The sequence below is a fragment of the Physella acuta genome, unplaced genomic scaffold (genome assembly GCF_028476545.2).
Source record: "Physella acuta isolate Inbredline_101_S28 unplaced genomic scaffold, ASM2847654v3 ptg000208l, whole genome shotgun sequence".
NCBI classification, from domain to species: Eukaryota; Metazoa; Mollusca; class Gastropoda; family Physidae; genus Physella; species Physella acuta.
In genome coordinates, this window is record NW_026731727.1 from 632672 (window position 1) to 650474 (window position 17803).

Consider the following 17803-nt stretch of genomic DNA (forward strand, 5'->3'; position numbering starts at 1 on the left):
TTTGGCCTGACATAATGTTACAACTTTGGCCTGACATAATGTTATAACTTTGGCCTGACATAATGTTATAACTTTGGCCTGACATAATGTTATAACTTTGGCTTGACATAATGTTATAACTTTGGTCTGACATAATGTTATAACTTTGGCCTGACATAATGTTACAACTTTGGCCTGACATAATGTTATAACTTTGGCCTGACATAATGTTATAACTTTGGCCTGACATAATGTTATAACTTTGGCCTGACATAATGTTATAACTTTGGCCTGACATAATGTTATAACTTTGGCCTGACATAATGTTATAACTTTGGCCTGACATAATGTTATAACTTTGGCCTGACATAATGTTATAACTTTGGCCTGACATAATGTTATAACTTTGGCCTGACATAATGTTATAACTTTGGTCTGACATCATGTTATAACTTTGGTCTGACATAATGTTATAACTTTGGCCTGACATAATGTTATAACTTTGGCCTGACATAATGTTATAACTTTGGCCTGACATAATGTTATAACTTTGGTCTGACATCATGTTATAACTTTGGCCTGACATAATGTTATAACTTTGGCCTGACATAATGTTATAACTTTGATCTGACATAATGTTATAACATGGACCTGACAACTTTAATATAAACTAATTTGGTGTAAAGAAAATTGTAATAGAACTCATGTGTTTCCAAAAATAGCTAGAAAAGTATTTCAAATGTGATGAGTAAAAAATGAGTTGTGTATTATTGACAGATGAGTCTGAGGAAGACAGTAAGTAATGTAGGCATGCATGGGCGTTGTCATTTTATTATGTCTGCTTTTAAACATTTCACATACAGTAAAACACATCACACATTCTATAAATCACACAATAAAACATTCACAGGTAAAATAAATAGAATAAAAAAACTATCTACTAGTTGGGTCTGTACAATTCAAACTTTGACATGAATAAGCCTTATTGTTTCTATTAAAAAAAATTCTAGAAAATCTTCCCAAGCTTTCATGTGCCATAACCAATGAAATGTTTCACTTTTGGTCATGTGATGGTGGTAACCCCAGTAGCTCCCAGTCAAACAAAAATTATAAACTACTTTAAAATAACAAATAATTTGCTAACGACTTTTAGTTATCACCTTGGAGTTATCCTTGTCATAATCTTAACACATCAGTTTGTTAGTTATTAAAGAACCATACCAGTTTACTATAAAAACCCATCAGTTTGTTAGTTATTAAAGAACCATACCAGTTTACTATTAAAACACATCAGTTTGTTAGTTATTAAAGAACCATACCAGTTTACTATTAAAACCCATCAGTTTGTTAGTTATTAAAGAACCATACCAGTTTACTATTAAAACACATCAGTTTGTTAGTTATTAAAGAACCATACCAGTTTACTATTAAAAACCCATCAGTTTGTTAGTTATTGAAAAATCACATGTTTGAAAACCACATGTAAAGTAGCTTCATTAATCAGCTCTAGCCTATTCCCTGCTTCATATATGGACCTTTGGCTTCATGAATTAAATCTTTGTCATGATTTAACTGATTACATCTAAGAAGTATAAATCCTGCCTTTAATTGCAACTTGCATGCAGTATTAAAAAAAAATGTAAATTCAGCTTAAAATATGTTGATTTAAATTGTTAAAGTATTTGAAATCCTCAGCAAACAATGAGAGAGGTTTAAAACATTTTTTACTAATAGAGCTCCTCCCAGCACTAAGCTTTTATTTGGAAAAAAATTCTTTCATAAAAAATGATTGTTTAAGAAAAATAAGTTTTTAATTAAAACAATTTGAAAAGTGGTTGTTTGTTTATCAGCAAATGGTGCTTTGTCCTGGTAGCTCTGTTTGTAAATATTCTGAAAGCAAATCTTGATTCCCATATTTTAACTATTTCAAGTAGTTATATTGTAAATTAAATGTAGGTTTCCATAAAAAAAAATTTAAAAAGTAAATTTGTTACATTATAACGTAGATTCCCTTATTTTAACTATGTAATGTGGTTACAATTTAAAGTATGTTTCTAAATTTTATAAATATATAGTATTTATATTATAATGGTATTTCCCATATTTTAAAAAATTTGACTTGTTACATTATGTTTCAATTGATCGACAGCTTGGACATGTAACTCTACTATTGGTTACCTAACAGACTGACCAGTCAGCTGACATGCTGACCAGTCAGCTGACACGCTGACCAGTCAGCTGACACGCTGACCAGTCAGCTGACACGCTGACCAGTCAGCTGACACACTGACCCATTGGCTGACCAGTTGGCTGACACACTGACCAGTCAGCTGACACACTGACCAGTCGGCTGACACATTGACCAGTCGGCTGACACACTGACCAGTCGGCTGACACATTGACCAGTCGGCTGACACACTGACCAGTCGGCTGACACACTGACCAGTCGGCTGACACACTGATCAGTTGGCTGACACACTGACCAGTTGTTGACAGACACACTGACCAGTCGGCTAACACACTGACCAGTCGGCTGACACACTGACCAGTCGGCTGACACACTGACCAGTCGGCTGACACACTGACCAGTCGGCTGACACACTGACCAGTCGGCTGACACACTGACCAGTCGGCTGACACACTGACCAGTTGTTGACAGACACACAGACCAGTTGTTGACAGACACACTGACCAGTTGGCTGACACACTGACCAGTTGGCTGACACACTGACCAGTTGGCTGACACACTGACCAGTTGGCTGACACACTGACCAGTTGTTGACAGAAACACTGACCAGTTAGCAGACATGCTGGCCAGTTGTTGACAGACACGCTGGCCAGTTCTTGACAGACACTGTCCAGTTATTGACAGACACACTGGCCATTTGGCTAACAGATATGTCCAGTTCTCATACTATAGATGTGTGTAGCTACATTGTTGAGTGCCATGTAATAATCTGCTTTCTTCAATACTAGCGTGAAGTAGCTGTGTTTACTTGTCTTGACAAATTTATAGCATGTTTTAGCTTTGGGTTTCTTTGTGTATCCCATGGCAAGATTTAAAACAAAATATTTCTTCTGATCAATTTTTTATAATTTTTTGTAAGGTTATGGTTAGTATATAAACTTGTGGATTTTTTTCTACTGCTATATAAATGAATAATGTTGCTTGTGAAAATGTTGGTCCAATAATTGCTAATGATGAAGCTAAGTTTTTGGGGAAGCTGATTGCCCTTTTGGGTGGTCTAGTGTGACATTGATGGCCCTCTGTTTATTGGGATGTTGGTGGTCTATTTTTTAGTAGGACATTGATGGCCCTCTGTTTATTGGGATGTTGGTGGTCTAGTGGGACATTGATGGCCCTCTGTTTATTGGGATGTTGGTGGTCTAGTGGGACATTGATGGCCCTCTGTTTATTAGGATGTTGGTGGTCTATTTTTTAGTGGGACATTGATGGTCCTCTGTTTATTGGGATGTTGGTGGTCTAGTGGGACATTGATGGCCCTCTGTTTATTGGGATGTTGGTGGTCTATTTTTTAGTGGGACATTGATGGCCCTCTGTTTATTGGGATGTTGGTGGTCTATTTTTTAGTAGGACATTGATGGCCCTCTGTTTATTGGGATGTTGGTGGTCTAGTGGGACATTGTTGGCCCTCTGTTTATTGAGATGTTGGTGGTCTAGTGGGACATTGATGGTCCTCTGTTTATTAGGATGTTGGTGGTCTAGTGGGACATTGATGGCCCTCTGTTTATTGGGATGTTGGTGGTCTAGTGGGACATTGATGGTCCTCTGTTTATTGGGATGTTGGTGGTCTATTTTTGTTATTTCAAACCAAGTGTTAACATGTTTGTTTTATCTTGACCAGAGCTGGAATATGTGGTCAAGGTGCGGACAGGTGATGTCAGGTTTGCTGGCACAGATGCCAATGTTTACCTGACAATTTACGGGGCCAACGGTGACACAGGTGAGAGATATCTGGAACAGTCTAAAACAAACATCAACAAATTTGAGCAGAATCAAGTAGGTGTAACTTTCACCTCAGTATTTCTCTACATTCTTGTACATGACATGTACTAGAAATATTTCATACTTAAAATTGAATTCCTTTACAGGAGGATATTTTCACAATTAAAGCGGTTGACCTTGGCATCTTAAACAAGGTGAATATCCGTCATGACAACAAGGGTGGCGGTGCTGACTGGTTTCTGGACTCAGTTGAAGTGGAGGACACTAAAAATAAAAAGAGGTTGTTTTGCCATTTTTGCCCCTCTGTTCATTGCTGCTTCAATATTTATTGCAATGTTCTCCTTCTGTTTGGCAATATTTTCTAATTCAATTTTTACCCACTTTTAATGCAGAGTTTTATTCTAATACTACACCAACATTTATAGAAGTAGAAGTAAAAAGCAGAGGTCAATCATGTAATTTAGTGAAGGTATTCAGTTGTAAGCAGTATTTACTAGTAAATGAATAAACTATATTATGCTGAATATAGAGATTATAGGTCTCTATATATTTATTTAGGTATGTTTATTATTTAATTCACTATGGCCTTTGGTTGGTTTGTTCACTTTCCTGATACATTTGTCTCCAAGGGAAACGCGAGAATATCTTTTTAGGCTTTAAATTAGTCATTCAATATTAATTAAATGATTACTAAATTCAATGTGGGTCGGAATAGTTGAATTGTAGAGCATATTGGCTGCAGCCTGAAGGTCTAGAGTTCACATCTCAGTTTGGACTTGTGACTGTGGGATGTCCCTGAGTCCACCCAGCTCTGATGGGTACCTGACTCAGTTTGGGGAAAGTAAAGGCAGCTGGGCATAGTGCTGACCATACCATCCCTTTATATGCTGAGGTCACAAAACATGAACTCTACTTCATCTACCTGATTGATCACTAGGTCTAAAGTGGAACTTTTTAAATTCAATCATAGAAAAAGGGAGATAATAGGATTAAATTTGACTAATCGCCCAGTGTAAGAAAGTTTTGTGAACTGTTTTCACTCCTGAGAACCAACCATTGTTGTTAGGAAATAGCAGATAATTGCCAGCCACTGATGGGGTTTCAAAGCAAATAGTTTAAATTGTAAAGTGAGCTGGAAATAGTTTTTAAAAACTTACAATGAAATCTATTACACATTTTTATTTTTATTTTTTCTCAAATGGGGGGAGGGGGGGGGGTTAAATCAGTCAAGTTTTTTTAATAATTAGGCTCCAATATGATGGAAATTGAACTTAAATATCTCCAACCTAACATGTCATTTGAAAACCTAATTGTAATCTAGTTTATTTCATATGAAAACTCTAACCCAAAGCAAACTCTCATTAAAACATTAACCTTAATATATTAATTAAAACACTAACCTTAATGCTCATTATTTTCTTCTCAGCTATTTTTTCCCCTGCCAGCGCTGGTTGGCTGTATCTAAAGATGACGGTCAGCTGTCCAGAGATCTGATGCCAGTTGACCAGGCATTAAAGAGAAAATTATCCAAGAAGGATTCAAAGACAAATATTAGAGATGAGATTGGCTTGGAGGTCAAAGGTTATATCAAAGTCGTTTTAAAAATTGTCTTTTCTCTTTAGGCTAAGTTAAAAATTGTACTTAAGTTTGACACACACAAAAATTTAAATCAAGTTGGACATGTTTTTTTTTTTTTAAATTGTTCTAATTGAAATTTGACCTTGTGTTTTAACAAAAAATGATACTAAAGTTTTACTGTGTCTTTCCCTCAGCTGCCCTTACCACTTACCATGTCAAGGTTTTCACTGGGGACAAATTTGGTGCAGGAACTGATGCCAATGTTTATGTCATTTTGTTTGGTGACAAGGACAGCTCCAGTAAGTTATCTGGGAGTTTTTTCTTTGAAACTTCAATGGCTTGATTTGTTTTCCCATCCTTTGTCACAGTGCTGCTTGATTGGTTTGTTTTCTCTAGACAAAATGTTAGTGAAATGTTTTGTTTTCTCTAGACAAAATGTTACTGAAATGTTTTGTTTTCTCTAGACAAAATGTTACTGAAATGTTTTGTTTTCTTTAGACAAAATGTTAGTGAAATGTTTTGTTTTCTCTAGACAAATTGTTACTGAAATGTTTTGTTTTCTTCAGACAAAATGTTACTAAAATGTTTTGTTTTCTTTAGACAAAATGTTACTGAAATGTTTTGTTTTCTCTAGACAAAATGTTACTGAAATGTTTTGTTTTCTTCAGACAAAATGTTCCTGAAATGTTTTGTTTTCTTTAGACAAATTGTTCCTGAAATCTTCAATGAACAACAAAAACAAATTTGAGAGGAACCAGATGGATGAGTTTATTTTGGAGCTGGCCAACATTGGAGAATTAAAAAAAATAAAGTAAGTGTGACCTTACATGCTGGTCCTACAGCAGGTTGGGCCAATGTGACATCACATGCTGGCTCTCATATAAAAAGTAAAGCATCCTTACTGGGTTTTTTTGCTTTCAGTGTCATACATCTTTGAAATAGTTAATTATAAATAACTAACCTCACCTAGCTAAACTGTGCCTAACATTAATGTATTTGTGCATAAATGACTAGGATTGGACATGACAATGCAGGAGGTGGTGGAGCCTGGTTTCTTGATAAAGTCCTCATCGATGCGCCTTCTCTTGGACGAGCCTGGCTATTTCCCTGTGGCCGCTGGCTGTCTGATTCTGATGATGACCGCATGATTGAGAGGGAGCTGTTTCCACAGGAACTGGCCACAGAGGAGTACAAGCCATGTCAGTAGTGCTTAGGATATGTTGCTAGTGCTTAGGATATGTCACTAGTACTTTGGATATGTTGCTAGTACTTTGGATATGTCGCTAGTGCTTAGGATATGTTGCTAGTGCTTAGGATATGTCACTAGTACTTTGGATATGTCGCTAGTACTTTGGATATGTCACTAGTACTTTGGATATGTTGCTAGTACTTTGGATATGTTGCTAGTACTTTGGATATGTCGCTAGTACTTTGGATATATTGTTAGTGTTTAAGATATATTATTGATTGACCTGGCAACCTCTGTTGTTGAGGTACAAAAAAAAGTCCAACAATACCATACAAAAATTTCTGGTAATGAAATGTGTTTGACCCTAGGTATTCCATATGAGATCACAACATACACAAGCAACATATCAGGCGCTGGGACTGATGCTATGGTGCACATAGCCTTGTATGGCAAGGAAGTTGCCACACAGCAGAAAGATCTGTGTAGCAACAAGCGGGAGTGTAAGGCAAAGTTCAACAAGGGTTCAGTGGACAAGTTCATTGTAGAGGTAAGTCAAGTCTGGGGCTCAGTGGACAAGTTCATTGTAGAGGTAAGTCAAGTCTGGGGCTCAGTGAACAAGTTCATTGAGGGGTAAGTCAAGTCAGTTCTGTCAAACATTTTTTACTGCCATCAGTGATACAAGAAATGATCCTACTTATATGTTTTAAAATTAGTTTTATAAGATTAAAAAACAGACTTAAATTATTTTAGAGATTTAACATTTCATTTAAAATATTGTGAAAGTCCCAACTTCTTGGTAAATATGACATAAATACACTTTCAGCTAGAGGATGTTGGAGATACCATAGAGAAACTTCGTATTGGCCATGATGATTCAGGTTTTGGTGCAGCATGGCATTTAGACAAGGTTGAGGTCAGGCGCTTGCATGACACTGGCAAGGTGAGAAAACTCTTAGAGCAGAACATGACAGAAAATGTAGTGCTGAAAACAAAACTTTATTTGTGTCAACAACATTTTTAATTTGTTGAAAAAGTTGCAATTTGTGACACTGTTTAAGTTAAATGGTTGTGTATTTTTCTTTTCTGCCTTCTGGATTTCTACAGAATACACACGTAAGTTTATCTTTTATAACTGCTTGTAGCCATAGCACATGATAGGCAGATAAGTTTAGGGGCTAGAGCCATTTTACCAACAAATATTTCAAAGTATCACAAAAACCATTGTTTTGATTAATGATAACACCTAGAAATATCAATTCTTTTGCTTGAATTATTATCAATGTCCTATATGATGCATGAATTTTTGTCAGTGTATCAATGTCCTATATGATGCAATTTTTTAAATATGTATAGCTGTGTAGAATAAATATCTATGTATAATAATCTTTCACTATTCATTTTATACCCTCTTAGTGTTGACAAGTAGGCCTAAAGACTATTTCATGACTGTTTTATATTTAATATTAAGTATATTGCTAAACACATATCTTTTCATTGTATTGTAAGGTTTACGCCTCTTGTAGCATTTTCTACCAAATGTTGAAGTCTCAAGGATGGTTCCTAATTTCTTTATTTCTTCCTGAACAGTTTACATCTATTCTTAAAGTTGCCTGGGTTGCACACATCTATTGTAGACTGTCACGGCTGTCTCTGTGAATATAGTAACCCTCCTTATTGACCGTGTCCCACTAGCTACCTATCTTTTGGTTCCTGGCCCCATATATAGTCCTAGTCTATCCCGGCCCAATGTATGGGCCTAGTCTACCCTGGCCCCATATATAGTCTTAGTCTTAGTCTACCCTGGCTCAATGTATGGGACTAGTCTACCCAACCCTTACCATTTCTCCTGAGTCAAACATCGCGAGTCACACCATGTGATGTCACTCAATGCTCAATATAACACCAGGTCACTCGGGTTCAGTGAGTCAGTCTTAGGGGTTCGGGATGCACATATAAAACTAGTGGGGTTCAAAAAAATTAAGAACCACTGGTAGACATTAAATTAAATATTATATAGGAAGGCTAAATGGTTCTTAAAAAGACAATTAAATAATTCACTAGAGTATTTCTTTTTGTTTACTCTTATAAATGACTGCTTGAAATTGAACTATGATAATTGTGTGCACGTTCACATTAAAACTCCAACCTGTAAGCTTTGTTGATCAAAAAAAAAGTGTGACATAAAGTGTGAGTAGCTGATCCATGGATAGAACTCATGTGACTGATTTGCTTCCTTTAAATGTAGGGTTCCATCACATACACCTTCCCCTGTGGCAGGTGGCTGGCCAAAAACCAAGAGGATGGGGCCATAGAGAGAGAGCTGGTCCCAGAGAAGGCTGTACAGGAGCTTGTGGGCAGGGATGGGGAGACCAAGGCCAAAGAGTTGAAAATAAAGGAAAAACTAGAAGGTAGGGGCATTCTCATCTACTACAAAGCCATCTTTAAACTGTTATTTTATTATTGTTATCTCATATGGTTATTTAAGTTTTTAAAACCTGGCTAATTAATTTTTATTTCAGCCAAAAAATACACCGTGGAAGTTTACACAGGAGACGTGTCAGGTGGAGGGACAGATGCCAATGTGTTCCTCACCATGTTTGGTGACAAGGGGGACAGTGGGGAGAGACAACTGAGAAACTCTGAGACCAACAGAGACAAGTTTGAACGGAAACAGGTGAGGGACTGGTGTCAATAGATTCAGATGGAACACCCTCTTCTGGTCCTATAACTAGTGTCAATAGATTCAGATGGAACACCCTCTTCTGGTCCTATAACTGGTGTCAATAGATTCAGATGGAACACCCTCTTCTGGTCCTATAACTGGTGTCAATAGATTCAGATGGAACATTGGAACACCCTCTTCTGGTCCTATAACTAGTGTCAATAGATTCAGATGGAACACCCTCTTCTGGTCCTATAACTAGTGTCAATAGATTCAGATGGAACACCCTCTTCTGGTCCTATAACTAGTGTCAATAGATTCAGATGGAACATTGGAACACCCTCTTCTGGTCCTATAACTAGTGTCAATAGATTCAGATGGAACACCCTCTTCTGGTTCTATAACTAGTGTCAATAGATTCAGATGGAACATTGGAACACCCTCTTCTGGTTCTATAACTTGTGTCAATAGATTCAGATGGAACATTGGAACACCCTCTTCTGGTTCTATAACTAGTGTCAATAGATTCAGATGGAACATTGGAACACCCCCTTCTGGTCCTATAACTAGTGTCAATAGATTCAGATGGAACATTGGAACACCCTCTTCTGGTTCTATAACTAGTGTCAATAGATTCAAATGGAACATTGGAACACCCTCTTCTGGTTCTATAACTAGTGTCAATAGATTCAGATGGAACACCCTCTTCTGGTCCTATAACTAGTGTCAATAGATTCAGATGGAACACCCTCTTCTGGTTCTATAACTAGTGTCAATAGATTCAGATGGAACATTGGAACACCCTCTTCTGGTTCTATAACTAGTGTCAATAGATTCAGATGGAACACCCTCTTCTGGTCCTATAACTAGTGTCAATAGATTCAGATGGAACATTGGAACACCCTCTTCTGGTTCTATAACTAGTGTCAATAGATTCAGATGGAACACCCTCTTCTGGTTCTATAACTAGTGTCAATAGATTCAGATGGAACACCCTCTTCTGGTCCTATAACTAGTGTCAATAGATTCAGATGGAACATTGGAACACCCTCTTCTGGTTCTATAACTAGTGTCAATAGATTCAGATGGAACACCCTCTTCTGGTCCTATAACTAGTGTCAATAGATTCAGATGGAACATTGGAACACCCTCTTCTGGTTCTATAACTAGTGTCATTAGATTCAGATGGAACACCCTCTTCTGGTCCTATAACTAGTGTCAATAGATTCAGATGGAACACCCTCTTCTGGTCCTATAACTAGTGTCAATAGATTCAGATGGAACACCCTCTTCTGGTCCTATAACTAGTGTCAATAGATTCAGATGGAACATTGGAACACCCTCTTCTGGTCCTATAACTAGTGTCAATAGATTCAGATGGAACATTGGAACACCCTCTTCTGGTCCTATAACTAGTGTCAATAGATTCAGATGGAACACCCTCTTCTGGTCCTATAACTAGTGTCATTAGATTCAGATGGAACACCCTCTTCTGGTCCTATAACTAGTGTCAATAGATTCAGATGGAACACCCTCTTCTGGTTCTATAACTAGTGTCAATAGATTCAGATGGAACATTGGAACACCCTCTTCTGGTCCTATAACTGGTGTCAATAGATTCAGATGGAACATTGGAACACCCTCTTCTGGTCCTATAACTAGTGTCAATAGATTCAGATGGAACACCCTCTTCTGGTCCTATAACTAGTGTCAATAGATTCAGATGGAACACCCTCTTCTGGTCCTATAACTAGTGTCAATAGATTCAGATGGAACATTGGAACACCCTCTTCTGGTCCTATAACTAGTGTCAATAGATTCAGATGGAACACCCTCTTCTGGTTCTATAACTTGTGTCAATAGATTCAGATGGAACATTGGAACACCCTCTTCTGGTTCTATAACTAGTGTCAATAGATTCAGATGGAACATTGGAACACCCCCTTCTGGTCCTATAACTAGTGTCAATAGATTCAGATGGAACATTGGAACACCCTCTTCTGGTTCTATAACTAGTGTCAATAGATTCAAATGGAACATTGGAACACCCTCTTCTGGTTCTATAACTAGTGTCAATAGATTCAGATGGAACACCCTCTTCTGGTCCTATAACTAGTGTCAATAGATTCAGATGGAACACCCTCTTCTGGTTCTATAACTAGTGTCAATAGATTCAGATGGAACATTGGAACACCCTCTTCTGGTTCTATAACTAGTGTCAATAGATTCAGATGGAACACCCTCTTCTGGTTCTATAACTAGTGTCATTAGATTCAGATGGAACACCCTCTTCTGGTCCTATAACTAGTGTCAATAGATTCAGATGGAACACCCTCTTCTGGTCCTATAACTAGTGTCAATAGATTCAGATGGAACATTGGAACACCCTCTTCTGGTTCTATAACTAGTGTCAATAGATTCAGATGGAACATTGGAACACCCTCTTCTGGTCCTATAACTAGTGTCAATAGATTCAGATGGAACACCCTCTTCTGGTCCTATAACTAGTGTCAATAGATTCAGATGGAACACCCTCTTCTGGTCCTATAACTAGTGTCAATAGATTCAGATGGAACACCCTCTTCTGGTCCTATAACTAGTGTCAATAGATTCAGATGGAACATTGGAACACCCTCTTCTGGTCCTATAACTAGTGTCAATAGATTCAGATGGAACACCCTCTTCTGGTTCTATAACTAGTGTCAATAGATTCAGATGGAACACCCTCTTCTGGTCCTATAACTAGTGTCAATAGATTCAGATGGAACACCCTCTTCTGGTCCTATAACTAGTGTCAATAGATTCAGATGGAACACCCTCTTCTGGTCCTATAACTAGTGTCAATAGATTCAGATGGAACATTGGAACACCCTCTTCTGGTCCTATAACTAGTGTCAATAGATTCAGATGGAACACCCTCTTCTGGTTCTATAACTAGTGTCAATAGATTCAGATGGAACATTGGAACACACTCTTCTGGTTCTATAACTAGTGTCAATAGATTCAGATGGAACATTGGAACACCCTCTTCTGGTCCTATAACTAGTGTCAATAGATTCAGATGGAACACCCTCTTCTGGTCCTATAACTGGTGTCAATAGATTCAGATGGAACACCCTCTTCTGGTTCTATAACTAGTGTCAATAGATTCAGATGGAACATTGGAACACCCTCTTCTGGTTCTATAACTAGTGTCAATAGATTCAGATGGAACACCCTCTTCTGGTTCTATAACTAGTGTCAATAGATTCAGATGGAACACCCTCTTCTGGTCCTATAACTGGTGTCAATAGATTCAGATGGAACACCCTCTTCTGGTCCTATAACTGGTGTCAATAGATTCAGATGGAACACCCTCTTCTGGTCCTATAACTAGTGTCAATAGATTCAGATGGAACACCCTCTTCTGGTCCTATAACTGGTGTCAATAGATTCAGATGGAACATTGGAACACCCCCTTCTGGTCCTATAACTAGTGTCAATAGATTCAGATGGAACATTGGAACACCCTCTTCTGGTCCTATAACTAGTGTCAATAGATTCAGATGGAACACCCTCTTCTGGTTCTATAACTAGTGTCATTAGATTCAGATGGAACACCCTCTTCTGGTTCTATAACTAGTGTCAATAGATTCAGATGGAACATTGGAACACCCTCTTCTGGTCCTATAACTAGTGTCAATAGATTCAGATGGAACACCCTCTTCTGGTTCTATAACTAGTGTCAATAGATTCAGATGGAACACCCTCTTCTGGTTCTATAACTTGTGTCAATAGATTCAGATGGAACATTGGAACACCCCCTTCTGGTCCTATAACTAGTGTCAATAGATTCAGATGGAACATTGGAACACCCTCTTCTGGTCCTATAACTAGTGTCAATAGATTCAGATGGAACATTGGAACACCCTCTTCTGGTTCTATAAAAACTTTCATCAAATTGTTTAATTTTAACTTCCAACGTAAACCCCATTTTAAAACATTATCTTTAAAAAAAAATTCTGTCATTGATTCATGAACTTGTTTTGAAGTAGTCCCTGTCAAACTGACCAACATTAGTCCCTGTCAAACTGACCAACATTAGTCCCTGTCACTGACCAACATTAGTCCCTGTCATACTGACCAACATTAGTCCCTGTCAAACTGACCAACATTAGTCCCTGTCAAACTGACCAACATTAGTCCCTGTCATACTGACCAACATTAGTCCCTGTCAAACTGACCAACATTAGTCCCTGTCAAACTGACCAACATTAGTCCCTGTCATACTGACCAACATTAGTCCCTGTCACTGACCAACATTAGTCCCTGTCAAACTGACCAACATTAGTCCCTGTCAAACTGACCAACATTAGTCCCTGTCAAACTGACCAACATTAGTCCCTGTCAAACCATCCATCATTGGGCTCTGTCAACAGATCAACAAGAAAGTTGATGTAACTATCATAAATCTACCTAAATAGGGTTAAAGCTGAGATTTATTCAACAGATGGACAGATTTATTGTTGAAGCTGTTGACCTTGGGAACCTGTACAAAATAAAAATCCGCCATGACAACTCCATGATAAGCCCAGCTTGGTTTCTGGACAGAGTGGAAGTCATTGATGGCAAAGATAAATATGTTTTCCATTGTGAAAGATGGTTGGCAAAGAACAAAGATGATGGTAAAATAGAAAGAACTTTATATGTCAAGGTAAATCTTTTTTTGTTACTAACAAGAAACTCTGGTATTTCCTTGTTAAGAGAATGTGTTAAGTTCATATTGTTAGCACATAATTTAGCTTTATCAAGTTAAATTGTTCGACCTAAAATTTAGGCAGCTTAACCTAAATTAATCAGCCCAAAATTTAGTTGGACCTAAATTGTTCAGCCTGAAGTTTAGGTAGCTTAACAAAAAAAACCACGATGAAAACCGAAAAGGTTGGAACATTCTGTTAAATATTATAAGTATAACGGAATTAAAACCTACATACTTTATACTAAATATTTGTACGTGTATCGTACATACCTATACAACATACACACATATTTCTAAAATCTTTACATTACATCGTAAGTAGGTTGAACTTTCTGAATATTTAATACATAAAAGTATTAAATTACATACAAACACTTTTTTTTACTTTTTTTCTATAATCTAAAATTTATGTAGCTTAACCTCAATTGTTCAACCTAAAATGTAGGTAGCTTAAACTAAATTATTCAACCTGAAATTTAGGCAGCTTAACCTAAATTGTTCAGCCTTGCATCTAACATATAAAAACTTTGTACCAGGGTTATGATGGGGATATGTCCAGCACAGGGACACTCAAATCTACAAGATTCGGAGGATCTGTTGCTAGTCTAGAATCTATGAGAACCACTGATGGCTTCTCTAAAAGTCCAAGAGTCACCCGGAAACAGCTAGAGACTTTGAAGGAGGATGATTTTAAGGGACCAAGTGAGTAGTTTGAGGATGAGTTTAAGGCACCAAGTGAGTAGTTTGAGGATGAGTTTACAGGACCAAGTGAGTAGTTTGAGGATGAGTTTAAGGGACCAAGTGAGTAGTTTAGTTTGAGAATGTGTCTATATTATGTTTGAAACCAGGCAACTTTTAAAATTATAAGACATAAGGTAACCCTGTCAGCTGTGAGGGAGTATTGAGGCAGACATGTGTTAAGCTTAGGTAAAGTACCAACAGCCAGCCTTTAACATAGCTACAGCTAGTCTTATTTTGTGCAAAGTATTGAATGTTTCTCCCAACAGCCATTCCATACACCATCAAAGTCTTAACTGGTGATGGGAGTGACAATGGCACTAGCAGTAATGTCTGGGTGCAAATCTTTGGTCTCAAGAAGAAAAAAACTGGTCAGTTATTTTTGGAGCTTGCCCAGAAGGACAGTTTTGCTCCAGGATCAACAGAGACTTTTTCACTGGAGGCAGCAGATGTGGAGGAGGTTAAAAGGGTGGAAGTAAGTCTGCTGATTTGATCTTAGTCAAGTCTTTAAAGTTTAATTCTGGAGGGTACAAGTAAGAAGTCTGTCCACTGTCCCTGCCCTTCTGACCACTGTCCCTGCCCTTCTGACCACTGTCCCTGCCCTTCTGACCACTGTCCCTGCCCTTCTGACCACTGTCCCTGCCCTTCTGACCACTGTCCCTGCCCTTCTGACCACTGTCCCTGCCCTTCTGACCACTGTCCCTGCCCTTCTGACCACTGTCCCTGCCCTTCTGACCACTGTCCCTGCCCTTCTGACCACTGTCCCTGCCCTTCTGACCACTGTCCCTGCCCTTCTGACCACTGTCCCTGCCCTTCTGACCACTGTCCCTGCCCTTCTGACCACTGTCCCTGCCCTTCTGACCACTGTCCCTGCCCTTCTGACCACTGTCCCTGCCCTTCTGACCACTGTCCCTGCCCTTCTGACCACTGTCCCTGCCCTACAGCAGCTGTAGTAAACTGATGTAGGATCTGAATTTGATCAAATATTTTTGTACAGAAGTTTTGTTTAAAACAATCCAAATGTCATTTGTGTACAGAAGTTTTGTTTAAAACAATCCAAATGTCATTTGTGTACAGAAGTTTTGTTTCAAACAATCCAAATGTCATTTCTCTCAGGTTGGTCATGATGGCATTACCCCAGGCAGCGGATGGTTTTTGAAAGAGTTGGATGTGAATCTGCCCACTAAAGGCAAACACTACCATTTTGAATGCAGGCAGTGGCTGGCTGTGGACAAGGGGGACGGAAAAGTTTCAAGAATATTTAGTGTTGAGGATGGCAAAAGTTCCATTACTTCATTTAAACCTAGTAAGTCAGACTTGTGTATATTGTAGTGGTGTCCTATGTAACAAATATTGTAGTGGTTTCGTATGTAACAAATATTGTAGTGGTGTCCTATGTAACAAATGTTTATATTGTAGTGGTGTCCTATGTAACAAATATTGTAGTGGTGTCCTGTGTAATAAATGTTTATATTGTAGTGGTGTCCTATGTAACAAATGTTTATATTGTAGTGGTGTCCTATGTAACAAATGTTTATATTGTAGTGGTGTCCTATGTAACAAATATTGTAGTGGTGTCCTATGTAACAAATGTTTATATTGTAGTGGTGTCCTATGTAACAAATGTTTATATTGTAGTGGTGTCCTATGTAACAAATGTTTATATTGTAGTGGTGTCCTATGTAACAAATGTTTATATTGTAGTGGTGTCCTAAGTAACAAATATTGTAGTGGTGTCCTATGTAACAAATGATTATATTGTAGTGGTGTCCTATGTAACAAATATTGTAGTGGTGTCCTATGTAACAAATGTTTATATTGTAGTGGTGTCCTATGTAACAAATGTTTATATTGTAGTGGTGTCCTATGTAACAAATATTGTAGTGGTGTCCTATGTAACAAATATTGTAGTGGTGTCCTATGTAACAAATGTTTATATTGTAGTGGTGTCCTGTGTAACAAATATTTATATTGTAGTGGTGTCCTATGTAACAAATGTTTATATTGTAGTGGTGTCCTATGTAACAAATGTTTATATTGTAGTGGTGTCCTATGTAACAAATGTTTATATTGTAGTGGTGTCCTGTGTAACAAATGTTTATATTGTAGTGGTGTCCTATGTAACAAATGTTTATATTGTAGTGGTGTCCTATGTAACAAATATTGTAGTGGTGTCCTATGTAACAAATATTGTAGTGGTGTCCTATGTAACAAATGTTTATATTGTAGTGGTGTCCTGTGTAACAAATATTTATATTGTAGTGGTGTCCTATGTAACAAATGTTTATATTGTAGTGGTGTCCTATGTAACAAATGTTTATATTGTAGTGGTGTCCTATGTAACAAATGTTTATATTGTAGTGGTGTCCTGTGTAACAAATGTTTATATTGTAGTGGTGTCCTATGTAACAAATGTTTATATTGTAGTGGTGTCCTATGTAACAAATGTTTAAATTGTAGTGGTGTCCTATGTAACAAATGTTTATATTGTAGTGGTGTCCTATGTAACAAATGTTTATATTGTAGTGGTGTCCTGTGTAACAAATGTTTATATTGTAGTGGTGTCCTATGTAACAAATGTTTATATTGTAGTGGTGTCCTATGTAACAAATATTGTAGTGGTGTCCTATGTAACAAATATTGTAGTGGTGTCCTATGTAACAAATGTTTATATTGTAGTGGTGTCCTGTGTAACAAATGTTTATATTGTAGTGGTGTCCTATGTAACAAATGTTTATATTGTAGTGGTGTCCTATGTAACAAATGTTTAAATTGTAGTGGTGTCCTATGTAACAAATGTTTAAATTGTAGTGGTGTCCTATGTAACAAATGTTTATATTGTAGTGGTGTCCAATGTAACAAATGTTTAAATTGTAGTGGTGTCCTATGTAACAAATGTTTATATTGTAGTGGTGTCCTATGCAACAAATGTTTATATTGTAGTGGTGTCCT

General features: G+C 37.5%; 1 protein-coding gene across 3 annotated transcripts in view; it reads left to right on the plus strand.

Annotated features, from left to right (window-relative positions):
• LOC131937334 (lipoxygenase homology domain-containing protein 1) overlaps window positions 1–17803 on the plus strand; it is a 77929-nt gene that overhangs the window by 49534 nt on the left and 10592 nt on the right. For 2 of the 3 annotated variants that reach the window (XM_059294648.1, XM_059294647.1), the window contains exons 25-39: window positions 757–774; window positions 3846–4000; window positions 4093–4226; window positions 5373–5527; window positions 5719–5823; window positions 6227–6335; window positions 6539–6723; window positions 7082–7260; window positions 7537–7653; window positions 8959–9121; window positions 9233–9387; window positions 13865–14068; window positions 14650–14815; window positions 15121–15326; window positions 15968–16157. In XM_059294648.1, the coding sequence (XP_059150631.1) occupies window positions 757–774; window positions 3846–4000; window positions 4093–4226; window positions 5373–5527; window positions 5719–5823; window positions 6227–6335; window positions 6539–6723; window positions 7082–7260; window positions 7537–7653; window positions 8959–9121; window positions 9233–9387; window positions 13865–14068; window positions 14650–14815; window positions 15121–15326; window positions 15968–16157 (2241 nt within the window). The remainder of the gene's footprint in view (window positions 1–756; window positions 775–3845; window positions 4001–4092; window positions 4227–5372; window positions 5528–5718; window positions 5824–6226; window positions 6336–6538; window positions 6724–7081; window positions 7261–7536; window positions 7654–8958; window positions 9122–9232; window positions 9388–13864; window positions 14069–14649; window positions 14816–15120; window positions 15327–15967; window positions 16158–17803) is intronic. The other variant, XM_059294649.1, reaches the window with a different exon arrangement.